Source organism: Cydia amplana, chromosome 27, assembly GCF_948474715.1.
Source record: "Cydia amplana chromosome 27, ilCydAmpl1.1, whole genome shotgun sequence".
NCBI classification, from domain to species: domain Eukaryota; kingdom Metazoa; phylum Arthropoda; class Insecta; order Lepidoptera; family Tortricidae; genus Cydia; species Cydia amplana.
In genome coordinates, this window is record NC_086095.1 from 5,953,687 (window position 1) to 5,977,169 (window position 23,483).

The following is a 23,483-nucleotide window of genomic DNA, read 5'->3' on the forward strand; positions in this document are numbered from 1 at the left end:
CAAACAGACGGAATCTAAATCGGCGTTAATTTGGCTTACGAGGGAATCGAAATCATCAAGGTTGGCAGCTGAATAAATTTGCAGATCGTCAGCGTAAAGGTGGTAAGAAGATTTTAATGACTTTGTAATGTTATTTATAAAAATGGAGAAAAGCAATGGAGAGAGAATACCCCCCTGAGGGACGCCATGCGCCAGAAGAAAGTTCACACCAATCAGAAAGATTATCATCAACTCGAACCCTCTGGTAAACAAGCGTACGGCCTGATGTCACTTGATGTCCTTGTCCTTACACCATAAAATTATAGGTACTTACGTTTATTAGCCACATGAATGCCATAAAAAGAGTATGAGTCGTATAACTATTTCTAATATACTTATCACATTTATCTGTGTAAAATCAGCTCCTATATTTTCGACCAATCTCATCAAAATCTAAATCCAATGTATATTTCGCATATTGAATCGATCGAATCAGATTTTCTACTCGATCTACAACAATTGATTGCATCTTTTAATTGTAACCAGTTTATCACTGCACCTTATAAAACAAAGTCCCCCGTCGCGTCTGTCTGTTTGTGTGTATGTTTGTTCGCGATAAACCCATAAACTACTGAACGGATTTTCATGCGACTTTGACTTATCAATAGAGTGATTCTTGAGGAAGGTTTAGATGTATAATTTTAAGGTTTTGTGTAACCCATGCGAAGCCGGGGCGGGTCACTGGTATATACGAAAGCATACTTATATATATTATACGAAACTTCATCGATACGGGACAAAAACGACAAAGACAAGTATTTTGGTGCCCATATACTTCGTATTCCGTCTCCACCGACATGACAGCAGCCTATTAAGTTTCATGAGAATTAGACGTCTATGGTGAAACCACACTCTGCTGCTTGAAATCTGATATGTAAAACCCAGCTCCCGTATTTCCAACTGTGAATCTGAAGTCCTATCTAAATCCAATATTCTAAGATCGATATAAACCGAGCCAGTAGATTGAGTATCGTATCGGCTTTCCCCTCGATCTACAACAATAGATCGCATCTTAATTGTAACCAGTTCACAGTTTATAGGGCCGCCTTCGGCGAGTTGCGATTCGTTTCGCTGATTGGAAAGGTTTGGGCGCAAGTTACACGATCTAGCGGATGATAATAGAGACCGATCACTTATCCCTTTCGACACCGTGTCAATGTCAAACACAAAAGCTGTCACGCTGACGCCACGCCACGTCAAAACTGAAATTGAACTTTATGCATATACACGTAGGTCTGTGTTGCTCTGTGGTCTGTTTGTGACCGATTAATCGGTCTTTGGCGTTGAACCTACGGTGCGGATATATCGGTCATTGGGGTCCAAAAGGTTAAGCTGTCATATATGTCAAGTGCTACACCAAGTACTATTGTTGCAAGAAAAAAACATCGTTGTGTAAACTAGCTATCACATCGAAAGGCGATAATCACCATACTTTTGATAGTTTCCCTGTGTAAGTGTCTAAACAAAGTTCAATGCAAGAGACGTATTCGATGCTTGTTTTACGTTAGGTACTACATGCCTAATTGTTTGTATGACACAATAAATGGTATTAATAATTTGTACCATGACAATTTACATCGCATAAAGTCCCGGGCCGAAGCCGCCCTTCCTCTTGGCATACGCCCAAGTTACATCCAACACGTCTAAATCCTTTACTAGCGGTCATATTTTTATGGCCAAGCCAGAGAAAGCTTAGGACACTTAGGGAGGCATTTATATTTAAAATAAATATTATGATGATCAGTCCGCCGCGCCGGACGATATCGGCCTGTCAGTTGTTCGGCGCTGTCACCTTTTGCATCTGACAGGCCGATATCGTCCGGCAGACTGGTCATCAGCGGGCCACTTAAGAAACGAAATGCTTAGTCGTTTAGGTATTAAGCGGGATTTCCTGTATCCGCTAATCGCTCATGACTCGCAGCATTCGCGAATTGATTCTCACACTTTACTCTACAATTACGTACGATTTATTTTATTCGGTAGCCATTGTTGCTTTGCGAAACTGTTAGCAAATGAGCCGTTACGGCCGTATGACAATAAATGAACGGTTTAGTTTTACTCGGATTTTGTAACCATAACCGAAGAAAGTGCTTGAAAGTGTCAGAGACGGAAAATATACTCATGGACAAATTTAGAGGAACGCAAAAAGAGAGGTTTAATTACTGGATTACAGCACCGAACTCTATATTCAACTCCTGCTGCTTATAATATTAATTGTAAATTGTTTTAGTAGTACATTTTTCGTCAGTAGCGACACTTGTGACTTGTGACATCTGGTGTCAAGTAGCGGTACTGATAGTTCCACTAGCTTGACGTTAGATGTCGACTACGAAATAACTCGCGTTTTGGCAAGAAAACTGATGTATGGAGTTACCACTCTTCCTTTACTTATATTTCTCTATGGTCATACTTCTAGGGTTAGTTATTCTAGTTGGTTGGGTCCTGGTAAGTTTCAAACTTCTGTGTAAGGCCTGAGTGGACGCTCGAGTTGGGCGTGCAGCGGGGCAGGGCGTGCGGCGTGCATGTTAAACAAATGCAAACGTATAGGAGCGGCCTTAGCGCACGCTGCTCAAATTACTTGTGAGCCCGACGCGACGCCACGCTGCACGCCCCGCTTCGAGCGTCCACTCACGCCTTTACACTTAGTCGTTGCACGACAAGCAAACTAATTCAGTAATTTATTACAATATTGTAACAGCTATCAACAAGCATCGATACAATTCCCACGTGTTACGGATTGCCAAATACATCTGCGGTAGTGCCGCGAAGGGCAGAGAGCGGAGTATTGTCGCGACATCCTTTCTAATGACCATAATGCGCGCGCGCAGATCTATGGATCACTGGATGTGGCTTAAGCCAGACGGATTAATATACGAACGGTCAAGCCGAACACTTACTTATTATACAACGCATTTCTTGAAACGTCGCGGAGGCAGGCGTGGCTCACTCCGCGATTTCGTCGCGTCGCGTCGCATGCAGCAGCCCACACCAATTTTGGTATCTAGCCATACTAGTTGCCGCGCACCGCCATCGCGCATGCGCCACCTAGCGGTCATATCTGTCGTACTAGACGCGTTTTGTTAGAGAGTGAATCTTCTGTACCTAGGACACAGAATAAGTAAGAGTATTATCATACAAAACGGCCACGCACCGTCCCGCCCCGACTCGCATTACCTCGCCCCGCGACTGGCCGCGACATGAATCTGGTGGACTTCTGGCGTCCTCTCAGTAAAGCGACTTACGCACACATACACAATGACGCGTGTACAGACGTGCCGCGCACACATATAAACGCAAATCATTTTTGACGTATGGCGTGTCCGCCCTGTGCCTAGGAATATTATATGGTCGGACAGTCAGACAGACGCATGAGTGATCCTATAAGGGTTCCGTTTTTTCCTTTTGAGGTACGGAACCCTAAAAACAGTCACTTCCAGTAGCTCTACAATGCTATAAGGTGTGTTGTGACATGTTTGGATGGTTGCTCTATATGCAGCTTAATGGCATATTTAAGTTGCGTTTATACTAAACCACTGAGTTAACATTGTAAAACAGCGCGGAGGTATAGTTGGTCAAGCAAATCTAGTCAGTAGAAAAAGGCGGCAAATTTGAATAATCGCGGGTTAGCAACACTACGTTTGAATTGTTCGAAAATCGCGTGTCATTTATATCTTATCTGTGGAACTGTTTTATTTACATTTCATCGTTCACATCGTTGTTCGATGTACATTGCTGCTTTTTGTTCGTTTCCTAGGGATACCATACTTTAGTTTGTTTTACATTGCTTCTGACATATCCAGGTTGACAGACTATATATAGGTATGTAGATACCTAACACAACAATGTATAACTACATATTTATGTCTTAAGGTTTCATTTGTTATCTGTATTCAAATAGTGTTTTGTATGTTTAATTTAAACGCATCTGAAAGCGATGTATAAATATCAAGAATAATTGTCCTTTTTTTGTTGTTATGTGTAAAAAATTGTGCTAGGATATAGGATAATAATTTTGCTGACTCTAACTACCGATCTAAGTTGTAAAAACGTCTAAAAAGGATGCCCCGGGAAATATACTCTGTAGTACGAGAAAAATACAAATCATGCTCATTTATCTATATACATTTATGGTATTATTGCCGAGTTTGTCCATATCATCACTTGCGTATCAATACCAACATTGTTACCGAAAGCTCGTGACGTCCCTTCACTGTTTTACATGCGTATGTTAATCTCGTGGGAAACCGGGCCGAGTGGACAATGCGTGCGTTTCACAGAAATATAACAGTTAAGAGTTAGGAGAAGCGAGATCTAGATAATGTACACGACGTGAACAACGTTGGTCCCAAAACACTGCCCTGTGGCACTCCAAATGTGAGGTACGATTAGTAACTAATCTGTCAAATCAGGCAACTAGCCTGTGAATCGGTATGTGACGTTTCACGAGTAAAGGCACCTTATGGCGGTCGGCGCCTACGCTGTTATTAACGACGCTGCAATACAAATAAAATAAAATATGACCGACCGTGTCAAATGCTTTTGTGAGATCCTAGAATACACCAAGGCGATTATAAGTATTATAATCATGAAATATATAAGTGGCGGTTTAAAAGTGATTTAACTTTTTCTTGACACTCGTTGCCATGATTGCGGACGCCTGGGTCACTTTTAATTAGCTCGTTTTATGGTACATAAACCAAACAAACAGTTTTATGGCCGTTATAAGCCCTTCACTTACTTTTCTAACAAACTATCCTACTACTTTCGCCTAGCTAACGGACAGAGTTACAAAAACAGTTGATCCACCCTTATAAAGTCTATTTTTTTATTCGGTAGACTAAAATGACATTACATAGTATGGAATGACACATGATGTTCATACAATGATATGTCATTTTAGTCTACCGAATAAAAAAATAGACTTTACACTATCCCCCTTATTCATAAAACTTTACGGGCCTGATTTAGTTAAATTATGTTTTATCCCTTTCTTACAAATACCTACATAAGTCAAAATGACAGATAAGGACAACGGATTATTAGCTAATTGAGGTTTGTAGCGCGTTTATGAATAAGGTATGTGTTTTGTCTTGCCTATTACATACCGATGTATATGCTTAAGAATTTCGTCTAATTATCAGTTTGTCCATATCTCCGTTTGCATATTAAAGCTGCCAATACTGGAAGTAGTAACGTCCGTTCACTGACAGTTAAACGTATGGTAATAAGATCTTGTGGGAAACTGGACCGAGTGGACAATGCGTGCGCTCCACAGACATATACATAACTAGACCACGCAAACGCACATAACGATGGGGCTATTTGGCACTCTCTCATTCCTAATTATTTTCATTTTTATTTTATGTTCATTTGTATCCCAAGTATGGGACTTATTTTTGTATTATGCAATGTCATTTAGCATTTTTAAGAGTTTACGAAAGTTCAGCCAGCCTATTATGGATAGCTTTATCCATCTTTATCCACGTGATAAAATAACTGTCACTGTTTAACACCGTGGGAAAGAAAGTGACGGACACCGTTTTATCACGCTGTCACGTAGACAAGAACGACCATCATATCCGTACAGGAGGCTTAGTTCAGCAGGTCACTTGAGCCAAGTGATAGGACTTTAAATACACCTAATTATAATAATGAACACCGTATATTTTATTTTGAAGCTAAACACTCTATACAAACCGTAGCTTAGTTAGCAAATATCTGAAGTAATTATACCTTATTTTTTTCCTAATTATTGGGATACTTGGTAAAACATATTCGGTCTCATAGTAAATATTCTGTAGGGACGTCCTATCGAAAACACCTGATAGGTACCCTTCTTCCTGCAGTCCTGCCAATTAGCAGCAAGAATCTCTAATAGTACAGTCGCCATCAGATATATCAGAGCGGCCAAGGTGCTCACAAACATCTGAGCACGCCTCTAATGTCAAAGCGTTAGAGTGCTTGTTCAGATATTGTGAAAACCTTGGCCGCTCCGATATACTCGTATCTGATGGCGACAGTATCTCAGAGACTGCACATGGAGCGCTGGTTTTCACACAATCGCGCATGCGACGTCTATCGTCATATATGTCTGTGACGCGTTCAAATTATGTCCGACTTGGACGCCTTGGGTGGTCACGACAACTGACTTATGGGTGACTGAATTGGGTGATGATAAATCTGAATTGTGACCACAACTTCGCACTAAGGCCTGTGACTCTCACACGTCGCACTTAAGAGGCTGTCAATACCTATAGGTAAATAGGCTATAGCGCGGGCACTGTCTATTTGTATCGGAGTAAATGAGATAGTCTGTTCGGAAAGATAAGAGTCGTGTAGCTGTTAGTGTAAGTCGTGAGCATAAATATGTGATGCAAAATTACACCAAGTCTGTTTACTATTAACTAGATTTGGTTGTGGAAAGTGTTATGAATGGATGGACGCAGTTGTACTGTATGAAGCTTTCCTTTATTTAGTCTAATCGACGAGGTAATCGGTTTATAAAGGTTCAAAACATTCAAACTTAGACCTATGTAGATTGTGTAAATATTACCTGTTCCTCGCGTTATTCCGGCATTTTGCCATGGCTCATAGGTGCTCGGGGTCCGCTTGGCCACTAATCACAAGAATTGGCATAGGTACTACGAATTTTACGAAGGCGACTGTCGCCTTTTTGGGATCAGTCCGGTTTCCTCACGATGTTTTCCTTCACAGAAAAGCGACTGTGGTAAATATCACATGATATTTCCACCAGCACTTAGTGTAAATATTACCTGTACTGTATAAAAATATATTATAAGAATAGCTAGCACAGATTGGACAGTAAAAGCAAGCAAGAGCTTTGAAGACTAGGATTTGGCGGGTCGGAGGCCGAAGTCTCAACTCTCAAATGCGAGTCATCGTAATTATTGAACTCGTTGAATTTATGCAGATTTAAAAATAGAAACACAGCCAATGTACCCATGTGTTTATTTTTAACCACAAGAAGTCCAAAAAATATAACACCGTAAGAGCGCGTAAGTAGTCGTCCGCGTATGATCGTTAGTAGATAATAGTAGATATATATGTATATTTGTATATGACGATTTAAAAATGCTAGGCCTACCTGAATAAGGAAGATTTTGATGTGTACATGATTGATGCTAGGCCGCGATACGTAGCATTTAATAGTGTCATATTATTGTCAAGACACTGCCTTTATAGACTGGAGTATACCTCGTGATCTCAATATTACTGCGATATTTCGCCATTGCCGAAGATCGTTACCGTACATGCTAGCCCGCCATGCGTAGCATGACACTAGGATTTAATTGCGCCAAATGGGTTAGAGATCGTCCATATATTATTACGTCATGCAAAACTTATTTTATTCAACTTTTTTTATTACAATAGTTTTCAAATATGAAAACTGGCCAATAGGCCAGGCCCACTAACAGCGACAGTGCTAGAGTCTGTTCGGATAAATACAATAAATTCCAAGACTCTTATCTTTCCGAACAGACTCTATCTCATTTACTCCGATACAAATAGACAGTGTCCGCTATAGGTATTAAGTTATTAACAGCCTCTTAACGCTTACCATACAATAGATATTTGTTTTACAAGGGGGCAAAGTTGTTGTTTAACCGCTCGTGCCAATATTGATACCAGAGCGAGCGAAAGATTCCATAATTGAACCAGCGAGCGTAGCGAGTGGTTCGATAAACGGAATCTTGAGTGTTGCGAGGGTTTCAAAGCACGAGGGTTAAACAAAATTTGCCCCCGGGTGAAACACAAAATTTTTCACCACACCAACCCGAAGAAAATACTTCGACCGGCCAACCCCATTCGTTCCGTGACAGCGTGACAGTGGCGCCGCCCTAGTGGGTGTGGGACATAATGTTTTTGACAAATACTTAGTATGAAGATGGCCTCCCATGATAGTTCATATTATTATTTTCACCAGCGCGGAAAATTACCAATACTTTTCATTGGAATAAATCACTTTCGAGAAGTAATTTCCTTTTTTAGGGTCCCGTACCTCAAAAGGATAAAACGGAACCCTTATAGGATCACTCGTGCGTCTGTCCGTCCATTACCCCCTTTATCTCCGAAACAACTGGGTCTAAAATTTTGAAAAATAAAAAACACAAAATAGTTCTTTACCTATAGATGACAGGAAAACCTATTAGAAATGTGCAGTCAAGCGTGAGTCGGACTCAATGTATGGAACCTTTGGAACACGAGTCCGACTCGCACTTGCCCGCGTTTTTTGTGAATCAATGTCAATACATATTATAAAACAAAGTCCCCTGCCGCGTCTGTCTGTCTGTATGTTCGCGATAAACTCAAAAACTACTGGACGGATTTTCATGCGGTTTTCACCTATCAATAGAGTGATTCTTTAGGAAGGTTTAGGTGTATAATATGTTAAGGTTTTCTATAAATTGGTTGAACTACCCGTGCGAAGCCGGGGCGAGTCGCTGGTATACAAATAATTCTAGTTTAATAGGTATAAGATTTGTATAGACGTTTAAGGGGCAAGACGGCCTAATGACGCAAAACCCCGCGTTGCCGTATAAGCAGCTGTCATTATCCATTTAGCGCAATTTACGCGCACGCGCGCATTCCGCGCGGGAAAAACGCCTCCGTGAGTAATGGCCGCGGTTCCGTACAAAATAGCTTTTTTATTTCTTTAATACTTAACAAAACTTCCGTGAGACAGATATCAATACATCTTCCGCCGCCGCGTCTGTCTGTGTGGCTTCCACCAGTTTGGCACTGACATAAACGCGAATTTGAATTTCGCGCCTTTTTTTACTGACAAGATTTGGTTGACCATCTATACTTATTAAATTGTTTAGTTTTTACTTTATTGTTATCAAACTTGTTATCATTGTTTTTGCTTTTAGCTTGTAGTTAATCACTAAGGAAGAGCAGTGTTCCCTAATACGGGTATTTATATACTTAAATAAAAAGGCACCAACCTGTATTTTGTCATTGCTTGTCAGTGAATGCAAGAGAACAATCTCACACCTAAGGACGCCGAAGACCGGGCAAAGTGGAGAAGACTGAGCAGGAAAGCGGACCCTGGCGCTAGGCCGGGAAAACGCTAGGTTGAAGATCAAATATCAAATATCAACATTTATTCAGCAAATAGGCCACAAGGGCACTTTTACACGTCAATATGGAAGAAGAAGGAGATTGCTTGTTAGTGAATAAATAATTATCCATTTTTTCATTTTCATTTTTCATTCTATTCTATAAGTACTGACCTCGCGCACTGCCTAAATAAGAAAGCCTCAGATCGCATGTTTGTCCGCCGACACGAAGCCGAGGTCCGTAGAACACGTGATCTGAGACAAGTACTTAGTACTGACTTCAAATATAGTCAAGTGTCAAGTGTAAAAATAGGAAGTAATTGATTTTTGATTTGCGAAAACTAAATAGTTTTACTGAAAATCCCAGTTAAAACTAATTTTCTCCAAGGCGTTTTCAAATAAAACGGGTTTTTACATACGCATTTATGGCATTGACATTAATGCAAGATCTTTGCACGTTTAAAAAAAATGAGACTTTCAAATACGTACACGTTTTCGAGTTTCAATTTTAACTATAAATAATACATAATAATGTCTTCGGTTACCGCGATAGTTACTCATGAAATAAAACTATATCCAAATCAGGGATGTTACGGATGCAGATTTTTTGACATCCGCGGATGCGGATGCGGATGCGGATATTTAAAGGCTCACATCCGCGGATGCGGATGCGGATGTCAAGATTAGGTACTTAGAAAACGTCAAATATTACATTTTTAGTATTAAAAAAAAAATGAAATGTTTAGTATTTGAGCAAGAATATAGGTGCGTTATATTTAATAAACAGTAACTTGGCCGACTTTTCTGGATCTAAACGATTTCGTTATAGGTAATGACGAAATTACCTAGCACTTACGCCGCCGCTAAGACGTTCCTGTACCGACTTGTTCGACATCCGCATCCGCATAAGCTCCGCATCGATTTCATGCGGATGCGGATGCAGATGCGGGTGTTGAAAATAATGCGGAAGTTCCGCGGTTGCGGATGCGGATGCGGATGTTCGCAACATCCCTGATCCAAATATCTAGATAAAGTAGTCTATATCTAGATAAATTACAGTTTCTCACTGTAAAGGGCTCGAAACGTCGGGATGTAGTATAAATTCAATATAGGTACGCGATATAATCCGAATAGTTTAATTTTATAAATAGTACGTGAGTAACGTGAGAAACTGTACTTTATCTAAATATAGGCTTTCGTCAATATACGGATGCAGAGATTACCATACCAGTATGCCTAATTACTGCTATAGAAGGCCTGGCTGGTATTGTATATCATTAGTCATAATATGGGATTAAATAGGAATAAGTTTTTATACAAACTTTGAGCTTAACTGAGATTTTTTTTCCAAAGAAAAATAAAATAAAAATCAATCATTCATAAACACAATAGTTATTTGTCTTTTTTTAAAGCAAAGTTGTTGTTTAACCTCGTGCTAAAATTGTTGCGAGAGGGTTTGAAGGCAAGATGATTAAACAAACTTTACTAGTTTATATACCGAGTGAAACACAACATTTTTCAGCACAGCAAACGCGAGAAAAATATTAACGATAAAAATGAATGTTAGTAATAGTACATTGCATACCTAGCGAGGTGAATTCGTGAATGCTCCAGACCGCAGGTGTTTGTGGCCCGAACCGAAGGTGAGGCCCATAAATATGCGATCTGGGGCTTTACGAATTACCGCCCGTGGTTTGTCTAAAGTTGTAGGTACGTCTTGCCTTGGCCAGGAAGTGAGATTTTCTCCTCGCGTGACGTAAAATATTTAACATTCAAAATCATCAAAAGTCAATTCTACCAGCCAGCATTAGGAAACAACTCAAAATTTGCATCAGACTACTTTGCCACTCTTGTGGTTAAATACAAATTTCTCATCAGTCTCTGAAGTATAAAGAAAGCCTTTACGAGAGATGGTGTGGTGAATTTTTTTTTATTAGAAGCGTACCTATTTGTTTTTACCTACTCAAGTGCTCATATAAGTCATATACAAACTCTAATTAAGCTGGGATTTGAGACTATTTTATAGCCAACTAAGCGACGACTGCTGTTTTTTTATAATCTCTGGGTGCCTAGCCAAGATGCCAATCGTTTGCGCTACGAAAACGAAACGCTATCTGTCTCTCTAATAAGTAAGAGTGATAGAGAGACAGAAAACGTTTCTTTGTCGTAGCGCAAGCGATTGGCATCTTGGCTATGCCCCCAGGGAACAAAAAAGCTCGCCAGACCAGATCGTGCCGACAAAGCCTTCGATAATTTATCGTCCCCGCAAAAACAACAGGAAGACGGGACCTGATCAGCTAGCGGGGTTTAGTCTATACCATAGACTAGTAAATATTTAAGATCGACAAACATACAACAACGCGTTCCCCCCGGGGAATCACTACATAGTATAAAACAAAGTCGCTTCCCGCTGTCTGTTTGTCCCTATGTATGCATAGATCTTTAAAACTACGGAACGGATTTCGATGCGGTTTTTTTAATAGATAGTGTGATTCAAGAGGAAGGATTATGTATAATTTGTTAACCGACGGGTCGCTAGTGTAGTTTAAAACAAAGCTTCCCGCTGACTGACTGTCCCTATGTATGCTTAGATCTTTAAAACTACGCAACGGATTTTGATGCGGTTTTTTTTAATAGATAGAGTGATTCAAGTTTATGTACAATTTGTTAACCCGTGCGAAGCCGGGGCGGGTCGCTAGTTTGAAATAAATAAGGGTGTCACAACAATACGTTATTTAATCGTATGTCGGGGTGCATTACGAGTTTCTAATAAAATTCTTTTTTTTGTTCACAGCCAGCGCAATGCCTACATCATCAAAGATCAACCGAGAAGGACCGGCGCACACGCAACTTCCTATTAAGTAAGTAAAGACTTGAAACTTTTAGGTATACCTACGTATATATTTGCTGTTTTAGTTTCTCAAGTGCCTAACATATTTAAAATTGTGATTGATTATTTATTGAGACATAAAAAGACAAACTAAACAATAAAACTAAACTACATGTATAATTAAAATTTAAAATAATCTTATAAATAAATTTATAAATAAAAAATGCTCCCCAGGTAGGGATGCCAGATCGAAAGGCGCTATTATTTATAAGTTAATTTTAAATGTAACTAACAACTATGGATTTATGTCCGAAATAAAATGATTTTATTTATTTATTATTTATTTATTATCGGGAAAAAATATATTTTTTTCGGGATTTTGAGACTTAAGTCGGGAAAAAACAACAATCAAATTAAAGTAATTAAATAAATAAATAATAAAATAAATAAATAAATATTATAGGACATTATTACACAAATTGACTAAGCCCCACGGTAAGCTCAAGAAAGCTTGTGTTGTGGGTACTCAGACAACGATATATATAATATACAAATACTTAAATACATAGAAAACAACCATGACTCAGGAACAAATATCTGTGCTCATCGCACAAATAAATGCCCTTACTGGGATTCGAACCCAGGACCGCGGCTTCACAGGCAGGGTCACTACCCACTAGGCCAGACCGGTCGTCAATTGTATTAAAAACAACGATATTTTACATTATTGACACTACGTCAGCTGCTCTGCCCATAGACGTTTTTATAACGCTGACGCGCTCGACACGGGTCGCTCGCTCGCTCGACGACAGTTCGGAACTTGAAATTATTGCATTATAACGTGCAGCTGTTTTTCGGGACAGTTTCCAATTTGTCGTGAATCGGGAACACATGCTAAAAATCGGGAGAATCCCGCCAAATCCCGACCATCTGGCAACCCTATCCCCAGGTCGCTGTCATGTGTTATGGTGCCCAGAAGACTGGCAGCGTTACCTCGTTGGATGGCCAGACTTACTCGTATATAGTCTCTGGCCGAAGTAGCTGCCAGCCCTCTGGTCACCAGACGCATCTGTAAGACGCTCAGAAATGACTTTGTATAAATATTTCGCACTGGGCCCCCACGGAGTAAATTATATGACCTATGATACCTATGCTTTGGGAAAAGGGACGGATGGCTCACGCAAGACCACGTGATACCGATCAGCCGTCAGGGGTCATCCATTAATTACGTCACACGAATTTCTAGGTTTTTTGACCCCTCCCCCCCTCCTTGTCACAATTGGTCACATTTGGCAAACCCCTCCCCCCTAGTGTGACGTCACATTTTGTCTACGAAATCGCCAAATCGAATTAAGTAAGTACCTAAGTATTATTAATATTTTATCAAAATATTTTTGACGATATAAATATTAGTAATTTTATAACCCAAAACTGCTTAGGAAATAAAATTAAACGAATAAAAACGATTATCGTTTTAAAAACTTGTTATTTAAATGTACAGCGAATAAAATAATTTAAGTAAATAAATTTTCGGTTACTGATGAAGTTAAAGTGACGTCACAAAGTTTGTGTCTCTCCCCTCCCCCATGTCACAATATGTCACATTTTCTTGACCCCCTCCCTCCCCCTAAACGTGTGATGTAATTAATGGATGACCCCTCATAGAAAATGACATGTCGGACGCATCGGCCCGGGCCCGGTCTAGCGTGAGTGATTTCCATCGATAATTCGAATTATGCCATCCTAGTGAAAGCGAACCGCCTAGTTATTTCTTATGTGTACAAATTAGTGAAAAACCTGTGCCTGGTCGAGTGTGTAAACGATTCGTTGTAACAACTGTGTCGGCTCAGTGAAATATGAGCCGCGGGGCGGATTAGGTTGTCTAAATCCGATGTTTGTCTGTGATTCTTTGGTCGGTTTAAAAAGTTAGCCCACAAATACGTAACAAAGAGTTTAAGGACTTTCTTTCTTCAAGGTCTTTAAGAAATCTACAATTATTTAAGTAACAAAATATCCACCTTAAGCTTTGATACACACTCTTGTCAATGTATTTTTGGCCTACCCTGCATGAAGATTCTTCTGAATCTGTAAAGCAGACTTGTTAAGTGACTTGTGTTGAATGTAGTAGTTTTTAAGGCTTTTATTATTGTATTTTTTGACATGTTATCTGTAAAGTGAAAATAGTGAAGATTTAATTGGTGTCTATCTCTGCAGTAAGTACTGACAGTGCGAATGATTAGAATAGAAGCATAGAAAAAAATATTCGTAAGCGCGAATACAGAAGGGAAAATTATATAAACCAGAGAAACATAGGAAAGAGAAAGTGCCACGAAATTTGCGAAATGGTTTCATATAAGCATGATGCTGGCGGATTCTAGCGCTGATCTTCCGATTGCTGATTCCGATCCGACCTTAAAAATGAAGACGAAGACGAAAGACAAAGTACCGGACGATCAGAAGGTCTTATCTCTATAAAGTGTTTTGAGTTTAGTGAATTTTCGCTGCGGAATTGAAGTTATTTAACAGAATATGTTTAAAAAGTGAACCGTTTAAAAAGTGAACCTTATTAGGCACCTACATATAAAGAAGAAGAAGACGTATTTAGTGCCACAACAGCGAATACAGAACACACAATATTAAGAAAAAAGAAGTTACTATAAACTATTAACTTTATCTGTATCTTGACATAATAGAAAGAGTATTGAAGGTAGTGGACCCATCGAAACACGCTGGGGATGCAAACGTGATAAACGTAGAGAAAAAAGTAAGTATCTCTAAAACTACAACGAAAATAGTTTGCTGATCTTCTATAATATTGCCTTTATGGAGCCTTGGTTTTGTACTTAGTGTACAGCAGTATTCAACCCAATTGAAAATACAACAAGATTCAAACTTCCTTGGCTATAAGTTTGTATGGTGGGCGGCACGAGGATAAAGTTGAAAAGCATCCCTGAAATGATTATCTAGAATTCTAGATAATGAGTACCTTTACCAAATTAGAAGAAATTTGGGTTTCTAGTTAATAAGAGAATGAAAGCAAGCGAACAAGGCATGATATCCAAACCCCAGTTTGAAGCAACTCAAGAAATATGACGCACTAAACTCCAAGCAAAGTGTGTGACGTGAGAAATATCCAACCAAACCACCATCAACCAACCAACCAACCCACCAACCACCACCAAGAACCAAGAAGACAGCACAATGGATTTCACAGAAGAATCATCGGATCTTTGGAAAACTGATACAGAGAACACAGGCCTGAATACGAGAACTGTTGAAAGCACTGTGCAAGGCTTCACAGGCGTCGATTGTAACAAGCCTTCTTCTACAATAGATAGTGCAGGACGAAGAACCTCAACTGTGACTAGCTATACATTGGCCAGCACATCACGAGCAAGACCTTACGCATATATTGGGGATTCAACAACATTGACTAGTTTAACACAGGAAAGAACTGCTGACATAAGAACTTCTCAAACATTTACTAGTACATTGAAGGAAGGATGCTCCCAAGTTAAAGATTCCTCATCATTTTCAAAAGCTTGTAAAAGTGATCCAACCGCCACATCGTCTAGATTTCTAGAAGATTCCACGACGATCGGAGGTTTTTCTACAATGACTACCTCCGGAAATAAAAGCGATTCATCGACATTTTCAAGAGCTTGTAAAAGTGGTTCAACGGCTGGCTCGTCTAGCAGATTTCTAGAAGATTCTGTAATCGGAGGGTTTTCAACAGTTAATAAAGGATTAAATGTGTATGTGCCGTCGCCCAGTACATCTTCAGGGTGTAGCTCTACAAATATGAGAGGGACCATGCAAGGACACTCAACGAAACACAGGTTCGCGTTTCTGTAACTCACTAGTCTCACTCAACTACATGAAATGTTCATATTATACGTGATGGCTTCCCTTTTAAGAATACTTAATCTATCTACCTAATACCTTTAAACGAGTAATTCTTGTTTATTTATTTATATATTTCGGGGATCTCGGAAACGGCTCTAACGATTTCGATGAAATTTACTATATAGGGGTTTTCGGGGGCGAAATATCGATATAGCTAGGTCTTATCTCTGGGAAAACGCGCATTTTTTAGTTTTTATACGTTCTCCGAGCAAAGCTCGGTCTCCCAGATATCTTATCTTTAAACGTAAACGTCATTGTAGGTATGTGATATTAACAGAGCTGTATTTATTAAGAAATGCCCCACACTAGCGTCTCCCGAGCGTCGCCATATAGTCAGCTCCACAAATTATATAATTAATAGTTCTTAGCGCTATGGAAAATGGTGGTGCGCCAACGTTGCGTCGAGTAGCAGCCAGTGTAAGGCGGCCTTACACGTCCACTCAGGCCTTACTAAGGCCCGAGTGGACGCTCTTGTTGGGCGTGCAGCGGGGCGGAGCGTGCGGCGTGCATGTTAAACAAATGCAAGCGTATAGGAGCGGCCTTAGTGCACGCTGCTCAATTCCCTTGGGAGCTCGACGCCACGCTGCACGCCCCGGCGAACGCTCCGCTCCGATCGTCCACTCAGGCCTTACACATAGAGTTGTCTAGACGCCGACGCTCGGCTCGGCTCTTGATTCAGACACCAAAACATGACTTACATTTCAGATTGAGTCACGAGACGCCGAAAATTAAGGTGGGCCCCGACCTCCGCAACGCGAGAAAACCTCAACACAGTACGACTAAGTAAGTTGTCTTTATTGCCTTTAACACATTCAGTACCGAAAACCCGACTATCGGGTATTTTATGATTTCGTTCCCAGGCCGGACGAGTCGGACGACCCGATAGTCGCGCGGGATCGTGGTACTACAGCTTTATATGATGAAATGTTTGTGGCCTGGCGCGGATGTCTTGTTTGGCTGGGTGGCAATGAATGTGTTAAAATACCTACCTCCAATAATTATAACTTTTATAATCCTATGCTTCCTTCATCCAGATACAATTAAGAATTTCTTAAAGTCTACCTGTGACCTGACATGTCATTCTAAGGTGGAACATTGTGTTTCACCAGGTTATTCTAACCTTTTTAACACGTTCCTTGTCCGGGTGCCCCCAATGTGGGGTCAAGAAGCTTTTTTTCAGGAGAGGGTTCACAACTTCAAAGTGGAAGCACGCTTTGGACGTGTGACTTTGTCATATTATTTTGTATGGGGACAGTGAACGCACTAAAGACTTTACTCTTAATTCAAAATTAGCGGAAAGTAGGAAATTCGCAACGAGTGGTGATAAATTAAAACACGTCCGAAGGGAGTGTATCATATCGACACGAGTTGTGAATTACCTATTCGCACGTCTATAGTACAACATTTTACAGTACATATGGCACTTTATTTATACTTTATTTTCGACTTAGGCACGGAACTAATTAGAACATTTATTAAATTATTTTCAGCAAATATTTTAACTTGTTTTTATTTCAAGTAGAAACACTAGTATGTATATACATTATAAACAGGTGCCTTCCACGAAAGCAGAGGACGCTGGTTCGATTCCAGCCTGGGGCACTGGAGGCATTGGTCACTGTTACTTAGTATATGACATTTATTTCAGTTTATAGGCACAGAAAGTGCTTATTCCCACACTAGTGCGGGAAAGTAGCACCGTATGTACTGTACCATATGTAGGTATATAATGCCTACACTCAAATAGGAACTTACTTATATCAACCTGTACAATACGGTTTTAACCTTTTTCAGGTTAAAACCACCACAAGACAAATACCCGCTGATCCCGCCCCACCTAAAACCCGGTTACAACCCCGAGCTGAAGAACTTCTTCCTGAACACCGCGCTCCAGCTGTCCGGTCTCAGCCAGCTGAAGAAGGAAGAAGAACAGAACAGAAGGAGGCTGCACAAGTGCGACGTGGCCGGGTGCCACAAGGTGTACACTAAGAGTTCGCATCTGAAGGCGCATAAGAGGACGCATACAGGTATCAACTTGTCTTTGAGAAAATTGGGAGTGAGGTTTAAGTTAAGAGTCATAATTATATTTTAGTTTAATTACTAAAAACCGGACAAATGCGAGTCGGACTCGCCCACCGAGGGTTCCGTACTTTTTAGTATATGTTATAGCGGCAACATAAATACATGATGTGTGAAAATTTCAACTGTCTAGCTATCACGGTTCATGAGATACAGCCTGGTGACAAACAGACACCCCACCCCACTTAAAACTCGGCTGCACAAGTGCGACGTGGCCGGGTGCCACAAGGTGTACACTAAGAGTTCGCATCTGAAGGCGCATAAGAGGACGCATACAGGTATTAACTTTGTCTTTGAGAAAATTGGGGGAGAGGTTTGAGTCATAATTATATTCTAGTTTAATTACTAAAAACCGGACAAATGCGAGTCGGACTCGCCCACCGAGGGTTCCGTACTTTTTAGTAAATGTTATAGCGGCAACATAAATACATGATGTGTGAAAATTTCAACTGTCTAGCTATCACGGTTCATGAGATACAGCCTGGTGACAAACAGACACCCCACCCCACTTAAAATTCGGCTGCACAAGTGCGACGTGGCCGGGTGCCACAAGGTGTACACTAAGAGTTCGCATCTGAAGGCGCATAAGAGGACGCATACAGGTATGAACTTGTCTTTGAGAAAACTGGGGGAGAGGTTTAAGAGTCATAATTATATTTTAGTTTAATTACTAAAAACCGGACATATGCGAGTCGGACTCGCCCACCGAGGGTTCCGTACTTTTTAGTATATGTTATAGCGGCAACATAAATACATGATGTGTGAAAATCTCAACTGTCTAGCTATCACGGTTCATGAGATACAGCCTGGTGACAAACAGACACCCCACCCCACTTAAAATTCGGCTGCACAAGTGCGACGTGGCCGGGTGCCACAAGGTGTACACTAAGAGTTCGCATCTGAAGGCGCATAAGAGGACGCATACAGGTATCAACTTGTCTTTGAGAAAATTGGGAGTGAGGTTTAAGTTGAGAGTCATAATTATATTTTAGTTTAATTACTAAAAAGCGGACAAATGCGAGTCGGACTCGCCCACCGAGGGTTCCGTACTTTTTAGTATATGTTATAGCGGCAACATAAATACATGATGTGTGAAAATCTCAACTGTCTAGCTATCACGGTTCATGAGATACAGCCTGGTGACAAACAGACACCCCACCCCACTTAAAACTCGGCTGCACAAGTGCGACGTGGCCGGGTGCCACAAGGTGTACACTAAGAGTTCGCATCTGAAGGCGCATAAGAGGACGCATACAGGTATTAACTTTGTCTTTGAGAAAATTGGGGGAGAGGTTTGAGTCATAATTATATTCTAGTTTAAATACTAAAAACCGGACAAATGCGAGTCGGACTCGCCCACCGAGGGTTCCGTACTTTTTAGTAAATGTTATAGCGGCAACATAAATACATGATGTGTGAAAATTTCAACTGTCTAGCTATCACGGTTCATGAGATACAGCCTGGTGACAAACAGACACCCCACCCCACTTAAAACTCGGCTGCACAAGTGCGTCGTGGCCGGGTGCCACAAGGTGTACACTAAGAGTTCGCATCTGAAGGCGCATAAGAGGACGCATACAGGTATTAACTTTGTCTTTGAGAAAATTGGGGGAGAGGTTTGAGTCATAATTATATTCTAGTTTAATTACTAAAAACCGGACAAATGCGAGTCGGACTCGCCCACCGAGGGTTCCGTACTTTTTAGTAAATGTTATAGCGGCAACATAAATACATGATGTGTGAAAATTTCAACTGTCTAGCTATCACGGTTCATGAGATACAGCCTGGTGACAAACAGACACCCCACCCCACTTAAAATTCGGCTGCACAAGTGCGACGTGGCCGGGTGCCACAAGGTGTACACTAAGAGTTCGCATCTGAAGGCGCATAAGAGGACGCATACAGGTATGAACTTGTCTTTGAGAAAACTGGGGGAGAGGTTTAAGAGTCATAATTATATTTTAGTTTAATTACTAAAAACCGGACATATGCGAGTCGGACTCGCCCACCGAGGGTTCCGTACTTTTTAGTATATGTTATAGCGGCAACATAAATACATGATGTGTGAAAATCTCAACTGTCTAGCTATCACGGTTCATGAGATACAGCCTGGTGACAAACAGACACCCCACCCCACTTAAAATTCGGCTGCACAAGTGCGACGTGGCCGGGTGCCACAAGGTGTACACTAAGAGTTCGCATCTGAAGGCGCATAAGAGGACGCATACAGGTATCAACTTGTCTTTGAGAAAATTGGGAGTGAGGTTTAAGTTGAGAGTCATAATTATATTTTAGTTTAATTACTAAAAAGCGGACAAATGCGAGTCGGACTCGCCCACCGAGGGTTCCGTACTTTTTAGTATATGTTATAGCGGCAACATAAATACATGATGTGTGAAAATCTCAACTGTCTAGCTATCACGGTTCATGAGATACAGCCTGGTGACAAACAGACACCCCACCCCACTTAAAACTCGGCTGCACAAGTGCGACGTGGCCGGGTGCCACAAGGTGTACACTAAGAGTTCGCATCTGAAGGCGCATAAGAGGACGCATACAGGTATTAACTTTGTCTTTGAGAAAATTGGGGGAGAGGTTTGAGTCATAATTATATTCTAGTTTAAATACTAAAAACCGGACAAATGCGAGTCGGACTCGCCCACCGAGGGTTCCGTACTTTTTAGTAAATGTTATAGCGGCAACATAAATACATGATGTGTGAAAATTTCAACTGTCTAGCTATCACGGTTCATGAGATACAGCCTGGTGACAAACAGACACCCCACCCCACTTAAAACTCGGCTGCACAAGTGCGTCGTGGCCGGGTGCCACAAGGTGTACACTAAGAGTTCGCATCTGAAGGCGCATAAGAGGACGCATACAGGTATTAACTTTGTCTTTGAGAAAATTGGGGGAGAGGTTTGAGTCATAATTATATTCTAGTTTAATTACTAAAAACCGGACAAATGCGAGTCGGACTCGCCCACCGAGGGTTCCGTACTTTTTAGTATATGTTATAGCGGCAACATAAATACATGATGTGTGAAAATTTCAACTGTCTAGCTATCACGGTTCATGAGATACAGCCTGGTGACAAACAGACACCCCACCCCACTTAAAACTCGGCTGCACAAGTGCGACGTGGCCGGGTGCCACAAGGTGTACACTAAGAGTTCGCATCTGAAGGCGCATAAGAGGACGCATACAGGTATCAACTTGTCTTTGAGAAAACTGGAGGAGAGGTTTAAGAGTCATAATTATATTTTAGTTTAATTACTAAAAACCGGATAAATGAGAGTCGGACTCGCCCACCGAGGGTTCCGTACTTTTTAGTATATGTTATAGCGGCAACATAAATACATGATGTGTGAAAATTTCAACTGTCTAGCTATCACGGTTCATGAGATACAGCCTGGTGACAAACAGACACCCCACCCCACTTAAAACTCGGCTGCACAAGTGCGACGTGGCCGGGTGCCACAAGGTGTACACTAAGAGTTCGCATCTGAAGGCGCATAAGAGGACGCATACAGGTATTAACTTTGTCTTTGAGAAAATTGGGGGAGAGGTTTGAGTCATAATTATATTCTAGTTTAAATACTAAAAACCGGACAAATGCGAGTCGGACTCGCCCACCGAGGGTTCCGTACTTTTTAGTATATGTTATAGCGGCAACATAAATACATGATGTGTGAAAATTTCAACTGTCTAGCTATCACGGTTCATGAGATACAGCCTGGTGACAAACAGACACCCCACCCCACTTAAAACTCGGCTGCACAAGTGCGTCGTGGCCGGGTGCCACAAGGTGTACACTAAGAGTTCGCATCTGAAGGCGCATAAGAGGACGCATACAGGTATGAACTTGTCTTTGAGAAAACTGGGGGAGAGGTTTAAGAGTCATAATTATATTTTAGTTTAATTACTAAAAACCGGACATATGCGAGTCGGACTCGCCCACCGAGGGTTCCGTACTTTTTAGTATATGTTATAGCGGCAACATAAATACATGATGTGTGAAAATTTCAACTGTCTAGCTATCACGGTTCATGAGATACAGCCTGGTGACAAACAGACACCCCACCCCACTTAAAATTCGGCTGCACAAGTGCGACGTGGCCGGGTGCCACAAGGTGTACACTAAGAGTTCGCATCTGAAGGCGCATAAGAGGACGCATACAGGTATTAACTTGACTTTGGCTTGTTAGTTAGGGTTACCAGATACAAATTTTGATTTTCGCACACGGTGGCCTCAAACATGAGCAGTCATCAAATTTTGGTAAAAAATGTTTCATTTTTCTGCCGCTTATTATAATTCCGCGTGTTTAATTTTAATCATGTTTCATTGAATTGGAATTAGATCTATTAAAAGACACCAATTTCACCGAAATCGGTTAATGGACTGAGGAGTATGTAATTACTAAATGAACACTGCAAATAGGGGTCATTTTAGCTCATATTGCGTCGTTTCTAGCGTAGAATCAGCGCCATCTATGTCAGCGGCACACGCAGTTCCGAGTAATGGCTACTTTCCTCTATACACTGATGTTAAAACTATACATATAGGTATTATTAATTACACTTGGTTTTTGGTCCGACACCTCTACTACGGGTCTTTAAAGACGTTCACCTAACGTTTCACGTCAAAATACATTATTAAAATTTGGGTAATGTACGGAACTATTGGAACGCGAGTCCGACTTGCACTTGACCGCTTTTTAGCGACCCAGTTTTTGTAACAAAAAAACAAATAAAAACTAACAGGGGCCGGAGAAACAATATTTTGTTACTTAACCCACTTGCACAGGCAAACCTGGAGTTACAATGTTTACCAGTACAATTTGACACTGGGTTAACGGTTAACCTCGGGTTAGTGAATGGTGCAAGTGCCACTTAGTAATTATTTTGTATAAAGATATAATTTTATTTTCAGGCGAAAAACCCTACTCTTGCGGGTGGGCAGGCTGCGATTGGCGCTTCGCTCGCTCCGACGAACTGACCCGACACACACGCAAACACACGGGGCATCGTCCGTTCACGTGCCCCTTGTGTAGACGGTCTTTTGCACGGTCCGACCATCTAGGACTGCATATGAGACGACATTGACCATTATATCATCATTTTCTACCATTTTATACCGACTTTCTTCATTATGCCACGTCTGAATATATAAGTAACACAGCCGAAGTTGTAAAATCATACTACTGCGAACAATGCTTTGGCTCTGACTAAACTCGACACACACGCAAACACACATGCCATCGTCCGTTCACGTGCCCCCTGTGTAGACGGTCCTTCGCACGCTCCGACCATCTAGGACTGCATATGAGACGACATTGACCATTTTGTACCATTCTAGACAGACTTTTTCACTATATCAGTATCAACACCTACAGTATGAATATATATGTTGTAGCGGCGGAGTCGTAAAACCATACTACTGCGAGCAATGCTTTGGCTCTGACTAAACTCGACACACACGCAAACACACGGGGCATCGTCCGTTCACGTGCCCCCTGTGTAGACGGTCCGCACGGTCCGACCATCTA

At 41.0% G+C, this 23,483-nt stretch overlaps 1 protein-coding gene across 1 annotated transcript in view; it reads left to right on the forward strand.

Annotated features, from left to right (window-relative positions):
- Window positions 1–23,056, forward strand: part of LOC134660423 (Krueppel-like factor 3) — a 60,292-nt gene extending 37,236 nt beyond the window's left edge. The window contains exons 5-8 of the mRNA XM_063516164.1: window positions 11,914–11,980; window positions 16,561–16,638; window positions 17,650–17,882; window positions 22,868–23,056. Coding sequence (XP_063372234.1) covers window positions 11,914–11,980; window positions 16,561–16,638; window positions 17,650–17,882; window positions 22,868–23,040 — 551 coding nt within the window. The 3' untranslated portion in view covers window positions 23,041–23,056. The remainder of the gene's footprint in view (window positions 1–11,913; window positions 11,981–16,560; window positions 16,639–17,649; window positions 17,883–22,867) is intronic.
- Window positions 23,057–23,483: the final 427 nt, after the last annotated feature.